This window comes from Camelina sativa, chromosome 2, assembly GCF_030686135.1.
Source record: "Camelina sativa cultivar CO46 ecotype springtype chromosome 2, ASM3068613v1".
Lineage (NCBI taxonomy): Eukaryota > Viridiplantae > Streptophyta > Magnoliopsida > Brassicales > Brassicaceae > Camelina > Camelina sativa.
Genome location: NC_141881.1, coordinates 1839654 through 1856038, shown reverse-complemented (window position 1 = coordinate 1856038; position 16385 = coordinate 1839654). Strand labels below are relative to the sequence as shown.

At 39.4% G+C, this 16385-nt stretch overlaps 2 protein-coding genes across 9 annotated transcripts; one reads left to right on the top strand and one right to left on the bottom strand.

Moving 5' to 3' along the window:
* The first annotated feature begins 890 nt into the window (after positions 1 to 890).
* On the top strand, positions 891 to 15877 carry LOC104747170 (BEACH domain-containing protein A2). Of its 8 annotated transcripts, none has more exons than XM_087464733.1 (20): positions 891 to 1037; positions 1390 to 1619; positions 1953 to 2025; positions 2183 to 2268; positions 2527 to 2662; positions 2760 to 2816; positions 3120 to 3196; positions 3300 to 3491; positions 3617 to 3682; positions 4209 to 4323; positions 4484 to 5613; positions 5828 to 6527; positions 6666 to 6768; positions 6931 to 8045; positions 8126 to 9782; positions 10019 to 12997; positions 13206 to 13514; positions 13627 to 13933; positions 14020 to 14166; positions 14275 to 15877. In XM_087464733.1, the coding sequence occupies exons 8-20, from the start codon at positions 3324 to 3326 to the stop codon at positions 15454 to 15456; spliced, it is 9978 nt and encodes a 3325-aa protein (XP_087320859.1). In that variant the 5' UTR covers positions 891 to 1037; positions 1390 to 1619; positions 1953 to 2025; positions 2183 to 2268; positions 2527 to 2662; positions 2760 to 2816; positions 3120 to 3196; positions 3300 to 3323; the 3' UTR covers positions 15457 to 15877. The 8 variants fall into 8 exon arrangements, with proteins under 8 accessions (XP_087320859.1, XP_087320828.1, XP_087320817.1 ...); XM_087464702.1 differs by having other exon boundaries at positions 893 to 1037; positions 3040 to 3153; XM_087464691.1 differs by having other exon boundaries at positions 901 to 1037; positions 2180 to 2268; positions 3040 to 3153.
* LOC104714359 (uncharacterized) lies at positions 15787 to 16339 on the bottom strand. The gene has a single exon (XM_087464748.1). The coding sequence runs from the start codon at positions 16314 to 16316 to the stop codon at positions 15957 to 15959; it is 360 nt and encodes a 119-aa protein (XP_087320874.1). The 5' UTR covers positions 16317 to 16339; the 3' UTR covers positions 15787 to 15956.
* Between the last annotated feature and the right edge of the window lie 46 nt (positions 16340 to 16385).

Sequence of the window (16385 nt, the reverse complement as noted above, 5' to 3'; positions counted from 1 at the left end):
GCTAGAAACATGCACCTTAAAAGGGAGGGTGAGGAGGAATCAAATAAAAAAGATATAGAAAACTACGAGGAATAATATAAAGTAGAAAAAGATTAAAGAAAACGTAAGGTCAAAGAGCTTGTTGATGAGGACACGCATGAACGAACATGCGACCACTAAAAAGATAAAATCAAAAGAACATTGTTCATGGGATCAATATGGTTTCCTTTTATGTTTTTTACACATCCTATACAACTTCTTTTTGCTTTTTTTTTTTTTTTTTTTTGGGATTATGTGTAGGTTGGTTGATATAAAGATATAAATGCATACTATTCCCTTTTCTTTGCTTTGGGCTTAGATTCAGATTCCAGACACATATAATAATAGACTCTCTATATAGTATTCTTTGGGTTGACTGATATATATAGAGTGATTTTGCAAATCATTAGCAATACAATATTATGATCATTTTGAATATTTGACATCTAATTTATTTGATCAGGAAATCTATAGCCTCTATCATTAATTAACTCGTTTAGGTGATAGGATGAAGATATTTTTATGATATTGTTGGAGGTTCTTTTGTAACACGTTGCATTTGCTTAGATGGATTCCGTAAAATTCGATATGGCAGCATGATGTTTGATAAGACTTGACTTCATATTCGCATCTACATTCAATAATCTTGCACGAATATATAAGTCAATAGTCAACATTATAGTCTTCATAAAAGTGTGCTCTCGATTTTGGGGATGATCGTCAAAACCGTAATCTTCTTTATGGACCTAAACGATTTTATAAAGAATAACGGGGTAAGAATGCGAAATTGAAACATTCCAGGGGCGATAAGATAAAACAATTTTAATTAGGAGCTTAATTAATTTTGCGTTTAAAGTAAATAATCTATATTTAGGGGAAATTAATAAAATAAAGAAAAAATAGCGTGAGTGAGGGAGAGAAAGTGAGATGATGACTTGAGACTTTCGTTTGAAGCCGAGAAACAAGGCGCGGAGAAACGAAGACAACGACGACGAACGATGATGAACACATCACAAAACGTAGATATTCATCTTTTATTTTTCGTTAATCGACCTTTCAATTGATTTTTTTTTTCCTCCGTCAATCTCGAATCGTCGCGTTCTCCGTATCAGAATCTGTGTTTCCTCAGAGGATGAAGCAAAATTTGAAAAGTGTTGTTGTTGTGGGGGTGTTGAATCGCTAATCGCAGTTTTGGATCTCTGATTTTGTTCTTGCTTACAAAACAAACCCTAATCCTTCTTGCTTACAGAGTTTTTTTGATGTCTGGGTTGTTGTTGTTGTTGTTGTTCGTATTCATTGATTCCGTTTCTTTATTGGTTTAATCGAAAGAAACGGGTTTGATTTCTGGTAACCGACTCGGATCTGGTTCAGGAGGACTGGTAATCGGATGAATGTGTTTGGAATCGAAACTGTGGAATCATGAAATGGAGATCATTGCTTCAGGACTTGAAGGATAAGGTTGGAGTAGCTGAAACAACCGCCGAGTTAAATGTCGAAGACGTCGTCAGTGACTCCCCTACTCCACCGTCTTCATCAGCTTCCCCGTCCTCTATTAACGCTGTCTCTGCTCAGCATGACTTCAATTCATTATCTCCTACAAGGTACTCCTCTGTGGTGCCTTTACTTTGTTTTTTCTCCCAAGACTTTGTAGTATGTAAGGGATACCAATTACTAGGTTTAGGATTCGGTTCTAGTGTAGCAGAGAAGAGGGGTGGTGAAGTAGATAGACTGAATCAAACGAGCTATATTTCTGAAAACATGTGAGTGGTATGATTTCGTGATCTTTCCAAGTTACCAAGTAGGTAGTTTAATGTGACACTATTCAATGATGACTTTTGTTTATTAGTTTTCTCAAGGCAATTTATTTTGTGCACTTTCACTGATCATATGTTGGCATAAGTAACCAATGGTTCTCCTCTTTACTCCTTGGAAAGCCGAGACAAACGTAAGCTGGAACTGGACTTCACGAGATACTGGGAAGAGTTCCGTTCATCAAGCTCTGAACAGGTTCGTGTGTGATAACTTCACAACTCAATGCGTGCTTTTATCATTTGTTCATAGTTGTTACCCATATGTTATGAACAATCAGTCAATCACTTATTGTGTACACATAAAAGAAAAACTGGAAATCCCTACTGCTAATCCTTTATATATGTCACAGCAGGAGAAAGAAGCCGCCCTGAATCTGAGTGTGAATACGTTTTGTAGACTAGTGAAGCAGCATGCTAATGTAGATCAGTTAGTTACCATGTAAGCCATTTCTAAATCTCTCTTTTTCTATTTGTATGGAATCATATGTAACTGCTTTGATTCTTTTCCAAGATACAATTTGCATGTCAACTAGGAAATGTCTCAGATTCTCCACATGATTTAAGCTTGTATAAAGGGATCACACATTTCCTATCTTGAACGTTTTTCTTCATTAGAGGGTCTTCTGTACTCTCTTTCCCTTCTCAGATATCAGATATGAGAAAATCAACCATATTGGGAATTTTATTTCAATTGCAGTTTAGTAGAAACACATATATTCTCTTTCGTCATTGGGAGAGCATTTGTGACAGATGTTGAAAAGTTAAAGATTAGCAGCAAGACAAGATCATTAGATGTTGAGAAAGTACTAAATTTTTTTTCTGAAGTCACCAAGGTTTGCCTTTCCTTCTGATTACAGTGAATCAGGACATGTAGTATTCTTTCTCTGTTAACCATGATTTTGTTGTTTTTTTTTTTTTTTTTTCATGCAGGAGGGTTCAAGTCGTGGTGCAGACCTTTTAACTGCTGTTGAAGTCCTTGCATCTGGGGTACTTTTGACTTTTACGTGCCTTTTAGTTTTTTCCCTTACTCAGCTATGCGTTTAAATAATTACCAAAGCTTGTTATTGAGATTGAATATCTGATAGCTAACTGGTAGTTACGCTCACCTTTGGAGGCAGTAGAAAAATTTCAGGGTGCTGGCTCTTTGATGGCTTATATAATAAAAACTGTGTTGGTTTATATACTCAACCTTTTATGTGTTTTCTTTCAGCCTTTCGACAAACAATCTCTATTGGATTCTGGGATATTATGTTGTCTAATACACATTCTCAATGTGCTTCTGACTTATAGTGAAGGTGAAAAAACTGTTAATGCTGAAGAAAAGGTAAAGATGGCAGATATAGTACTCTCCAAGCTAGACACTTGAGGTTATGTTTAATGGTTCTAGTCAGAGTCATGTATAACACAATTTTCTACAATGTGTTTCATGCTGGCGGATTGAGACTTTAACGCGTCTCCATTTATTTACAGGTGGTGGGGAATGTTGTCCATATCATGAAAGCATTGGCAAGCCATCCTTCTGCTGCACAGAGTTTGATTGAAGATGACTCTTTTGAGCTGCTTTTCAAAATGGTTTACAATGGTTCTCTCGTGGCTCTTTCTCAATATAAAGATGGCCTAGTTTCATTACACAACATACAGCTTCACAGACATGCAATGCAGGTAATTTGTTGCTCACCTGTTCTTCTACAAATCGAGCAATGAGCAATGTGTTTTGAAACTTAAACTTATGTGAATGTTGCGATGCTTACAGTTCCATTTGTGAATCCCTTTCTTGTCACTGTCAGATTCTTGGGCTTCTTCTTGTCAATGACAATGGTAGCACGGCAAGCTACATACGCAAACACCATCTGGTATGCCATTAGATTTGTAGATAGCCTCACTGTGGAATATTAATTCTCGTGTATCTCATGCTTATGTCAAACTATCCGAGGTCTTCCGTGATTAAGAATTTGGTTATCAGGAGACTTAGGTTAATTTTACTAGAAGAGTATGAGACAAAAGCTAATGATAACTATTGGTTTTGTGCATATATACTCTTCTTTTCACAACCTTAGCATTGCTAAATAGCCGCAATCTTCAAAGCATTTGACAATATTCGTTTTCTTAAATGAAGGAGTTTGTTTAAATACTTGTCCTAGGTGTGTGAGCTTAAGATCTTTGTTAAGAAGCTAGATCACTAAAAAAAGCTGCCTCTGATAGATCTTGTAACTAAGAACAACTATTTGGTTTCTGTTTAGTGTGAAAGAAGTATGAACCTATAATTTGTTACTGCTAGATATGAAGGTGCTTTTTTAATTGAGCTTTTCTGGCACAAGGTATGACTGCTCGCTCTGTTTCAACTTCTTCTGAACTATGTTTTGCTGAGTTCTTCTGCAGATAAAGGTTCTCCTAGTGGCTGTCAAAGATTTTGATCCGGACTGTGGGGACTCATCTTATACAATGGGCATTGTGGATTTGTTACTTGACTGTGTGGAACTATCATACAGACCTGGTAATTTTGCTTAGAAAAATACATAAGAACTCAAAATATGTCAATTGCCATGAAAAAATGTAGTGGAGAGTAGAGATATTCGGCAGTGATCTTCTTACTTTTGTATTTGTTAACTACTCTGATTATGGTTGCTAATCTTTATCAAATTTGACTAATGTAGAAACTGGTGGGGTTAGACTCAAAGAGGACATACGAAATGCACATGGTTACCATTTCCTTGTACAGTTTGCCCTGATTTTGTCTTCTATGCCAAAAGATATGGTTTTCGCATTCAATCATTCATCTCCACACAAAAATAGCGGTTCCGATGACTCTGAAAATCAGCCACCTCTTTCATTGAATAGTAGTCAAAATGATGACAGGGCTTCACAAAATTTCTCCCCTTCACTGTCCAGATTGCTTGATGTTCTTGTCACCTTGGCTCAGACTGGTCCCATTGAGTCACCTGGAGCAAATACTTCACTATTTTCCCACACAAAGCCCACTGCTAACAATCTGTATGATGAGGATCATGGAAATGGTAAAGTTAAAGACCTTGAAGCTGTCCAAATGTTGCAAGACATCTTTCTGAAAGCAGAGAACAAGGATCTTCAGGCTGAAGTGTTAAACCGAATGTTCAAGATATTCACGAGCCATATGGAAAACTATAGAATGTGCCAGGAACTAAGGACTGTTCCACTTCTGTTGCTGAACATGGATGGTTTTCCTTCCTCACTGCAAGAGTTAATCCTCAAAATTCTTGAATATGCTGTCACAGTTGTAAATTGTGTTCCAGAGCAAGAATTATTGTCACTTTGTTTCTTGTTGCAACAGCCAATCAATTCCGAGTTGAAGCATACCATACTTTCTTTCTTTGTGAAGCTCACATCTTTCGATCTAAGGTACAAGAAAGTCCTAGGTGAAGTTGGCGTTTTGGAAGTCTTACAAGATGATCTGAAGCAGTGCAAACTTCTCATGGGTCCAGATCAGCATAGTGGAGTTTCTAATCATTTGGATCGGGTACCTAGCTCACCTAGCTTCAAACAACACCTAGATAGTAAGGATGCCATCATTTCATCACCAAAGCGGATTGATTCTGGTTCAGGAAAGTTCCATATCTTTCAAGTTGACAGCACTATAACTGTTGGCTGGGATTGTATGATCTCTTTACTAAAGAAATCTGAAGCTAATCAGGCAGCTTTTCGTTTTGCCAACGGTGTGACTGTCATTCTTCCATTCTTAATCTCTGATGAACATCGTACCGGTGTTTTGAGGATTTTGTCATGTTTAATCACAGAAGACATTGAACAGGTAAGTCTACATTTAAAGAATATGCATCTCGATTATTGATATATTACAGTGTGTCTTCTTGTTTTTTGATAAAAACATCAAATTCTGTTACCTTGGCAAGGCTTTTTATTCTTTAGATTATGCTGCCACTATAGAGATTCTGTTGCATAGGTATCAGGAATCCTTCTTTTTTTTTTTTTTGTAATGGGTAACTCTTATCTTACCATCCAACCAGATCCATCATGAAGAGTTAGAAGCTGTTATCGATGTGTTGAAGAGTGGAATGGTCACTGGAATCTCTGGGCATCAATACAAGCTTCACTATGAAGCCAGATGTGATACAATGGGTGCTCTGTGGCGTATTCTTGGGGTTAATGGCTCTGCTCAAAGATTATTTGGTGAAGCCACTGGTTTTTCTCTTATGTTGACCACCCTTCATACGTTCCAAGGGGAAGAAGAGTGTAGGGATGAGTCTCTTGTGATGGTTTTCATCAAATTGTTCAGATATCTATTGCGCCTCATGACAACTGCAGCCTGTGAGAATTCTATCAATAGGATGAAACTGCACAGTGTCATTACATCTCAGATATTTTATGATCTTGTGGTGGAGTCTGGTTTGCTGTGTGCTGATCTGGAAACACAGGTGATACAACTGTTTTTAGAACTTGCACTTGAAGTTGTGCTTCCACCGTTTTTGACATCAGAATCTATGGCCTCAGCTGAGACGGCAGAAAGTGAAAAAGCAAGCTTTCTTGTAAAAACTCCATCTGGCCAATTGAATCCTGACAAGCAGAGGATCTATAATGCAGGTGCTGTCAGAGTTCTGATCCGTTCACTGTTGCTTTTTACTCCAAAAATGCAGCTGGAATTTCTGAATCTTCTAGAAAGGTTTGCACGTGCCAGCCCATTCAACCTGGAAAACCTCACGTCAGCTGGTAAGAACTTTGTCTGTCCGAGGATTCCCCTTGGGGTCATTGTTATTGGCAAAGTTAACTTTTATATCTTATCTTTGTTGTTTTTTCTCTTCGTCACTCTTGTCGCCTTCCTCTCTTAATTGAATTATAATGGAGCAGGTTGCGTAGAACTCCTGCTGGAGATTATCCAACCCTTTCTTCCGGGTTCATCTCCATTTCTTTCTCATGCTTTAAAGATTGTTGAAGTTCTTGGGGCGTACAGGTAGTTGATTATACGACGATTTAATATTTCTTCATTCATTCCCATCCCATCCCATCCAATCAAAAAAGTTAAATAGCTAAAAAATCTAATGCATAATCTTAGGGTGACTACGTTTAATTGGCTGGCTGATCTTATTCATAGTATAGTCTTATTCTGGTGCAGATTGTCTCCATCCGAGCTCAAACTGCTGTGTAAATATGTTATTCAAATGAGGGCTATGCATTCGGGTCACTCACTAGTTGGTATGATGGAAAAACTAATTCTCATGGAAGACACAAGTTTGGAAGATGTTTCCCTGGCCCCTTTTGTTGAAATGGACATGAGCAAAACTGGGCATGCTTCTGTTCAGGTGTCCCTGGGAGAAAGATCTTGGCCTCCTGCTGCTGGTTATTCATTTGTTTGTTGGTTCCAGTATTGTAATTTTTTTACAACTCAAGGAAAAGAATCAGAAGTCTATAGAGCTGGTGGTTCATCAAAGACACACAGTTTGAGTGGGCAGCAAAGTGAACAAAATGTTTTCCGGATATTTTCTGTTAGTGAAATAAGTGATGAAAGTCAATCCTATGCAGAACTATATTTTCAAGAGGATGGTATTTTGACCCTTGCCACTAGCAATTCAAATTCTTTGTCATTTTCTGGATTAGAAACTGAGAAGGGGAAGTGGCATCACCTTGTTGTTGTCCATAGTAAGCCAAATGCTCTTGCTGGACTCTTCCAGGCTAGCGTTGCTTATGTTTATATTGATGGAAAAGTTAGGCACATGGGTAAACTGGGGTACTCTCCTTCACCTGTTGGAAAGTCTTTGCAAGTAATAATTGGAACTCCAGCTACTTGTGCCAGGGTTAGCAATTTGGCATGGAAAATACGTTCATGTTATCTTTTTGAGGAGGTGCTCACATCAGGCTGCATTGGTTTCATGTACATTCTTGGTAGAGGGTATAGAGGTCTATTTCAGGATGCACATCTCTTATCTTTCGTCCCTAACCGGGCTTGTGGTGGAGGCAGCATGGCTATCCTTGACTTTTTAGATACTGACATGTCATCATCGTCTAGTATCCAAAAAATTGACGACAGTAGTAGACAAGGCGATTCTAAGGCAGATGGTAGTGGGATTGTATGGGATCTCAAGAGGTTAGGGAATCTTTCAATTCAGTTACCTGGTAAGAAACTTATTTTTGCATTTGATGGAACATGCTCAGAGTTCATGCGCACGACTGGAAAATTTTCCCTCCTCAATCTGGTTGACCCATTGTCCGCTGCTGCTTCTCTTATTGGAGGTAATCAATGATCCCATATAATTTCGTATTTTCCATTTTATTTTCAAGTTTGTTTCATTAGACGTTCCTCAATGATATAGGAATACCGCGTTTCGGGCGCCTAGTGGGAAATGCGAGTATCTGCAGACAAAATGTGATCGGGGATACTATACGCTCTGTGGGAGGAATGGCTGTTGTACTTGCAATTGTTGAGGCTTCCGAATCTAGAGATATGGTATATATGTCTCTTTCACTGCTTGCATGTGTGCTTCATCAGAATTCTCAGAATGTAAAGGATATGGAAACATACAGGGGCTACCATTTACTAGCTCTGTTTTTGCGTCCCAAGATGGCGCTATTTGACATGAAATGTTTGGAGATATTGTTCCAAATTTCTGCATGTGAAGCTTTCTTTTCAGAGCCAAAGAAGTTGGAGAGTGGACAAAGTACTATTTGCATGTCACCTACGGAGGTTACACCTGAAAACAACTATGAGGATCTTAGTCTGTCAAAATTTCAGTCTAAACCTTCTTCAGTTGGATCTCATGGATATCTGGATGATTTTTCAGGGCCCAAAGATTCTTTTAGTCATTTATCTGAGCTTGAAATGGGAGTTAGTCCTGTTGAAACTTCAAACTGCATTGTCTTATCCAATGCAGATATGGTGGAACATGTCCTCCTGGATTGGACCCTCTGGGTGACAGCCCCTGTTTCCATCCAGATTGCCTTACTTGATTTTTTGGAGAACCTCGTCTCAATGCGTTGGTACAGGAGTCACAATCTTACAATTCTGCGTCAAATCAATCTGGTGGAACATTTGTTAGTGACACTTCAACGAGGGAATGTGGAAGTTCTTGTCCTAGAAAAGTTAGTTATTTTTCTTGGATGCGTCTTACAAGAGAGTTTCCTTACTTCTGAGCTTGAAAGTGTGGTTAGGTTTGTGATTATGACATTTAATCCACCTGAAATAAAATCACAGAACTCATCCATGCGCGAGTCAATGGGAAAGCATGTAATTGTGAGAAATTTGCTTCTGGAGATGCTTATTGATCTCCAGGTAACCATAAAAGCAGAAGAATTGCTGGAGCAGTGGCATAAGATAGTCTCATCAAAATTACTAACGTACTTTCTTGATGAAGTTGTGCATCCTAGTAGTATGAGATGGATCATGACCCTTCTCGGTGTTTGTCTCACTTCTTCCCTAAGCTTTTCTCTTATTTTTTTTTCAAGTGGAGGTTCTCAGGGGCTGGCACGGGTACTTCAAAGCTTCTATGATTCTCCAGACATATATTACATTTTGTTCTGCTTGATTTTTGGAAAACCTGTTTTTCCAAGACTACCAGAGGTACGGATGTTAGACTTTCATGAACTAATGCCGGGTGATGGAAGCCATGTGGAGTTGAAGTTTGTAGATCTGTTGGATTCAGTGGTTGCTATGGCTAAATCCACTTTTGACAGATTGAGCATGCAATCAATGCTTGCCCACCACCCTGGAAACCTTTCACAGGTGACGGATAGCCTTGTAGATGAGCTTGTTGAGGGCAATGCAGATATGACTGGAGACCTTCAAGGGGAAGCTTTAATGCATAAAACATATGCGGCACGGTTGATGGGCGGTGAAGCTTCAGCTCCTGCTACTGCGACATCTATTATCCGTTTCATGGTTGATCTAGCGAAGATGTGCCCTCAATTTTCAGCTGCTTGCAGATCCGCAGAATTTCTCCAAAATTGCGCTGATCTTTACTTTTCCTGCATCAGGTTTGCATCACATGCCTTTTGCATCAATGTATGTTTTTCCGTACCACGTACTGAACATAATAGATGTGTACATGTATTTGTTATTTAGGATTCAAATTATTATTCTCCGTCCCTTATATAGTCTCATGGCATAGAGACAATATTTTTCTTTACTAATCTTTTATTCCTGCATGTCAAAAGGATAAGACCTGCAAGATGTTTTGCAAATTTTGACCAAAAGCTGGGTCGTGTTGCAGGGCTTCTCATGCTGTGAAGATAGCCAAACAGCTCTCAGTGAAAGGAGAAGAGCAGAATATAAGTTGTTGGGATGATAGCAGCGCAAAAAGCACTTTCTCTAGATTTCCTCACCGGGATCAGTCCACAAAAACCTCCATCAGTGCTGGAAGCTTTCCTCAAGAGCAGGCTAGTGTGAGCTCTGTAGTCATGCCTTTACCTTCGGATTATGTGGCTATTGATAAGATGGAAAACATTCTTACAACACCACCAAGGGATTCAATTAAATCATTTCAAGGTCGTGAGAAACAAGATGGTGATCATGCTGGCCCTGTATCAGCCTCCAGCGAAATGCAATCTTTACATTGCAAAGGTAGTTCAAGTGAAGTTCAGCCAACAGAGTCCCATACTTCTGAATCTTTCTCGATGTTAGAGTCTCCCCTTTTCTCTGAAAAATCAAGTCTCGACGTTCCATTCACTCCATCACCATCTCCGGCTGTATCCTCGCTAAGCTCTAACTATAATGAATTCAAAAGTTCTACAAGTTCTTCTCCTCTTCCGTCGCATATCTCAGTTAGTGAATTTGCTGCATCTTCAGATCACACGTCAGGTTCATCTGCTGCCCATACAATATTTACCATTAGCCCAAAAATTCTCCTCGAAACTGATGAGTCTGGGTATGGTGGTGGGTCGTGTTCTGCTGGAGCAAGTGCCGTGCTAGATTTTATGGCAGAGGTATGTGCTGACTTAATGTCTGAGCAGATCAAAGCAGTACAGGCTTTGGAAAGCATTTTAGAAATGATTCCTTTATATGTGAATCCTGAATGTGTTCTAGTATTTCAAGGGTTATGCCTTAGCAGAGTCATGAACTATCTTGAAAGGCGTCTATTGCGTGATGATGAAGAGGATAACAAAACATTGGACAAAAGAAAATGGTCTACAAACTTGGATGCATTTTGCTGGATGATTGTTGATCGTCTATATATGGGAGCTTTTCCTCAACCAATTGGAGTCCTTAAAACCCTTGAGTTCTTGTTATCAATCCTGCAATTGGCTAACAAAGATGGTAGGGTTGAAGAAGCCACTTCTTCAGGGAAGGGTCTGTTATCGATAGGAAGAGCAACCAGGCAACTCGATGCTTATGTGCACTCAGTCCTGAAGAATACAAATCGAGCAATACTGTATTGTTTTCTTCCATCGTTCTTGACAATCATTGGAGAGGAGGACCTACTTTCACGTCTGGGATTGCTTGTTGAATCTAATAAGAGTCAATCTTCAAATCTAAGCGTCGAGGAATCTGAAGTTGATATCTCAACAGTTCTTCAACTGCTGGTTGCAAACAAGAATATTATATTTTGCCCAAGCAATCTTGATAGAGATTTGAATTGCTGTTTGTGTGTGAATTTAATATCTCTACTCCATGACCAGAGAAAGAATGTGCAAAACATGGCATCTAATATTGTCAGATATTTGCTGGTTCACCGAAAATCTGCTTTTCAAGATTTGCTTGTCAAAAAACCACACCGAGGAAAAAAAGTTGATGTACTACACGGGGGTTTTGATAGATTGCTGACTGAAAATCTTCCAGAATTCTCTAAGTGGCTTGAGAGCTCCGAACAAATTATAAATAAAGTACTCGAGCAGGGTGCTGCAGTTATGTGGAAACAGTACATAGCTGGCTCAGAAAAATTTCCTGATGTTAGAATGAAAGGCATGGATGGTCGCCGCACTAGAGAGATGGGGAGAAAATCACGAGATACGTCGAAGTTAGACGAGAAACACTGGGAGCAGGTAAGTGAGCGAAAATATGCACTTGAAATAGTGCGTGATGCTATGTCCGCTGAGCTTAGAGTTGTCCGGCAAAATAAATATGGTTCGATACTTTATGCCGAGAGTGTGTGGCAAACTCATCTCCAGCAGCTGGTACACGAACGTGGTATATTTCCGTTGCGTCTTTCCCAGGGATTTGAAGATAAATGGCAACTCTGTCCTATTGAAGGTCCTTACAGAATGCGGAAAAAGCTTGAACGATGTAAACTGAAAATTGATAGCATCCATAATTTACTAGAAGGGAAGTTAGAACTTGGAGAAATTGAGCTACTCAAATCCAAAAATGAAGATGGCCTAGTTATTTCTGATATGGATTCGGAGCAAGCTTTCCTGCTAAGTGAACTTTACAGCGAGTCATTTTTCGAAGAAGCTGATGACCTTAAGGATTTTTCTTCTGCTAGAAATGGATGGAATAATGATAGAGCTAGTAGTACAAATGAGGCGAGTCTTCAGAATGCTCTTTCTTTTGGTGGAAAATCTTGTAGTACAGCATCTGTTCCAATAAGCGTCTACACAGATGCAAAATCTGAGAATGGATCTCCAATAAATTCATCTTCTGGTATGGATGAAATCAGAGCTGTAGAGGAAGAATCAGAGAAGGAACTGAATGATGATGGTGACTATTTGATCAGACCTTATCTGGAACATCTTGAAAAGGTTAGGTTCCAATATAACTGTGAGAGAGTTGTTGGTTTGGACAAACATGATGGGATCTTCTTAATAGGGGAACTCTGCCTATATGTGATAGAGAATTTTTACATTGATGATCATGGGTGTATCTGTGAGAAGGAATCGGAAGATGAGCTATCCATTATTGATCAGGCTCTAGGTGTGACGAAACAATTCACCGGAAGCTTGGAATCACAGTCCAAGTCTAGCACATTATGGAGTACAACAATGAAAACCGACGCTGTAGGGGGAAGAGCATGGGCATATGGTGGTGGGGCTTGGGGAAAGGAAAAAGTGCGTGTGACTGGTAACTTGCAACATCCTCGGCGTATGTGGAAGCTAGATAGTGTTCATGAGATTTTAAAGCGTGATTACGAGCTGCGTCCAGTTGCTGTTGAGATATTTAGCATGGATGGATGTAATGATCTCCTTGTGTTCCACAAGAAAGAGAGGGAAGAAGTCTTCAGAAATCTCCTTGCCATGAATCTTCCAAGGAACAGCATGTATGGCATCTTGTTGCTTTTCATCTCATTTTATTTCGCTTTAAAATTTGGCGCTCTCAGCATTTTCTCTTTTTATTTTTTCTCTAATCATGAATAAAAATGTCAAGTTAAGCTCAAGAGCTGAGCACTATATAGCTTAGTATCCATGAGGCCTTTCCTAAATCTACGAAGTTGTTGTTTATTCTGTTTATTTCTTTTTTCTTTTCAGGCTCGATACAACCATTTCAGGATCTGCGAAACAGGAAAGTAAAGAGGGTAGCCGTCTTTTCAAATTGATGGCAAAGTCTTTCACGAAAAGATGGCAAAATGGGGAGATCAGCAATTTTCAATACCTAATGCATCTCAACACCTTAGCAGGACGTGGATACAGTGATCTCACACAGTATCCAGTATTTCCGTGGATTTTAGCTGATTATGATAGCGAGAGTCTTGACTTGTCAGATCCAAAGACTTTTCGCAAGCTTGACAAACCAATGGGTTGCCAGACACCTGAAGGAGAAGAAGAATTTAGAAAAAGGTTTATGGTTTTGCATTTTGAACAATATGTAGTGTGTTCTTTACCATGAAGTTTTGTCGCATCATCTCCAATGATTGCTTCTCATGATTTCCTTTTCCCTTTTTCATTTCAGATATGAGAGCTGGGATGATCCAGAGGTTCCAAATTTTCATTACGGGTCTCACTATTCAAGTGCTGGCATTGTTTTGTTTTACCTTATTCGCCTACCACCATTCAGTGCTGAAAACCAGAAGCTGCAGGGTGGTCAATTTGATCATGCTGATCGACTTTTTAATAGTATTAAAGAAACTTGGCTAAGTGCAGCTGGAAAAGGAAATACATCAGATGTGAAAGAACTAATTCCTGAATTTTTCTACATGCCTGAGTTCTTAGAAAATAGATTTTACCTTGATTTGGGTGAAAAACAGTCAGGGGAGAAGGTAGATTTAGCTGCTCTACTGGTTCTTGAATGTACCTTTTACTTCTCTGTTTCCCTTTCATAAGAAAGTTCTTTGTGTAATTACAGGTGAGTAATGTATCTTTACCTCCTTGGGCTAGAGGAAGTGTTCGTGAATTCATCTGCAAGCACAGAGAAGCGTTGGAGTCTGATTATGTTTCAGAGAATCTGCATCACTGGATAGATCTCATATTTGGACACAAACAGAGAGGAAAGGTACATTACCTGTTTTCCTTTTGCTAGTTAACAGAGAAAATATAGTAGAGACTTAGAGATGTTGCTTCCTAAAATATCGAATCATGAGGCTGTTTATTATATCTTCAGGCTGCAGAAAAAGCTGTAAATGTTTTCTATCATTACACCTATGAGGGGAATGTGGATGTGGATGCAGTTACAGATCCTACCTTGAAGGCATCCATACTAGCACAGATTAATCATTTTGGACAAACGCCAAAACAACTATTCCAGAAACCTCATGTTAAAAGAAGGACAGACAGAAAATTCCCTCTGCATCCTCTGAAACACTCGATGCATCTTGTTCCTCGCGAAATACGTAAATTATCATCATCGATAAACCAAATCATCACTTTCAATGAGAAGTTGCTTGTTGCCGGTTCTAACTGTTTCCTGAAACCTAGAGGCTATAAGAAATACGTAAGATGGGGTTTCCCAGACATGAGTTTGAGATTTATGAGCTATGATCAGGACAAGCTCTTATCTACCCATGAAAATCTCCATGAAGGCAACCAGATCCAGTGTGCTGGTGTTAGTCATGACGGGCGCAGTGTCGTCACTGGAGCAGACGATGGCCTAGTCTCTGTGTGGAGAGTCAACAAGGATGGCTTGCGTGGTTCACGGCGTTTACGGTTAGAGAAATCCCTTTGTGCACACACAGCCAAGGTCACTTGTCTACGTGTAAGCCAACCTTACATGATGATTGCAAGCGGTTCAGATGACTGTACAGTTATCATATGGGATCTCAGTTCTTTAAGTTTTGTGAGGCAGCTTCCGAATTTTCCGGTTCCCATTTCAGCAATCTATATAAATGACCTTACAGGAGAAATCATAACTGCTGCTGGAAATTTACTTGCGGTTTGGAGCATCAATGGCGATTGCCTTGCTGTGGTTAAAACATCGCAATTACCATCAGATTTGATAGTATCAGTAACAGGCTCAACGTTTTCTGACTGGCTGGAAACAACCTGGTACGTGACTGGTCATCAAAGCGGGGCACTTAGAGTGTGGCAGATGGTACATTGTACTGATCCGGTGAGTGCCGAGAACAAACCTGCTAGCGACAGAACAGTAGGGATACATTTAGGGGATCAGGTGCCAGAATACAAGTTGCTTCTACACAAGGAGTTGAAATTTCATAAGAAACCAGTTACAGCTCTGCATCTCACGATCGACCTGAAGCAATTACTGAGCGGTGATTCAGATGGACATTTGCTTTCATGGACAGTGCCAGATGAGATATTAAAAGCTTCACTCAAAAAGGCTTCATAGTTTAGAGTCAGAAGTGTCATCTATAACTAGGACGGAAGCACCTAGGAGGTAGATCAAAGTCAAAATGTAAGACCTCAAAGAGAAGATGTTGAATCTCTTTGTTGAATCTCTTACGTCACATCTGATTTGCAGATTAGATGTTGTTGCCCAATGGAGAAACAGCAAGGCGAGACAAAAACGCGTCGATTTGACAATAACCAACAGGCTTGTCTTTAGAATTTGTGTAAATATAGCTAACATGTAATTTGTGTGTACAGTAGACTATTCTGCAAAGAATAAACTGGGTAAATCTAGTATTAGAGCCCCATCTATATTTCTCAGATGAAATTATGTAATCATTTCTATTGTTACTATACTAGCTTAGGAACTTTTAATTTGGACAATTGCTTCAACATCAGTGGTAATATATCATATTCTTTAACCGGTAGCCACTCTAAAAGTCTAAAGTACAAAATCATAGTAGTGGTGTCTTAAGTTTTTAGTGTCAATCACAGAACATATCAATGAATAGCACAAGATATATTAGACACGAGCTTCGAACCTCCCAACCACTTCTCCATAACATACTCCTTCACTTTCTTCTCATCATTTCCAAACACATTACACATCGCCTTCACATAGTGAGATGGAAATTTCCCCGTCATCCTCACATAGAACATGACAGCACGACCCATGTCTCTGCACAAAGTGTCCCTAAGAGAGTCGAACATTGACTTGTTGGGTTCTAATAGAGATCTTGGCGGTGGCGACCTGTCCATGTTTCTTCGTATGCAAGTTTCCTCAGGGTTTAAGGAAGCAGCAGAGATGGCGTAGAAGGTCACAAAGAAGACGACGACCACGATGCTCATGGAAGCCTTCATTGCTTTTGGGCTTCTCTTGATGTTTCTGTGAAGATACAGAGTACAAAGACATTTATATATAGTGAGAAT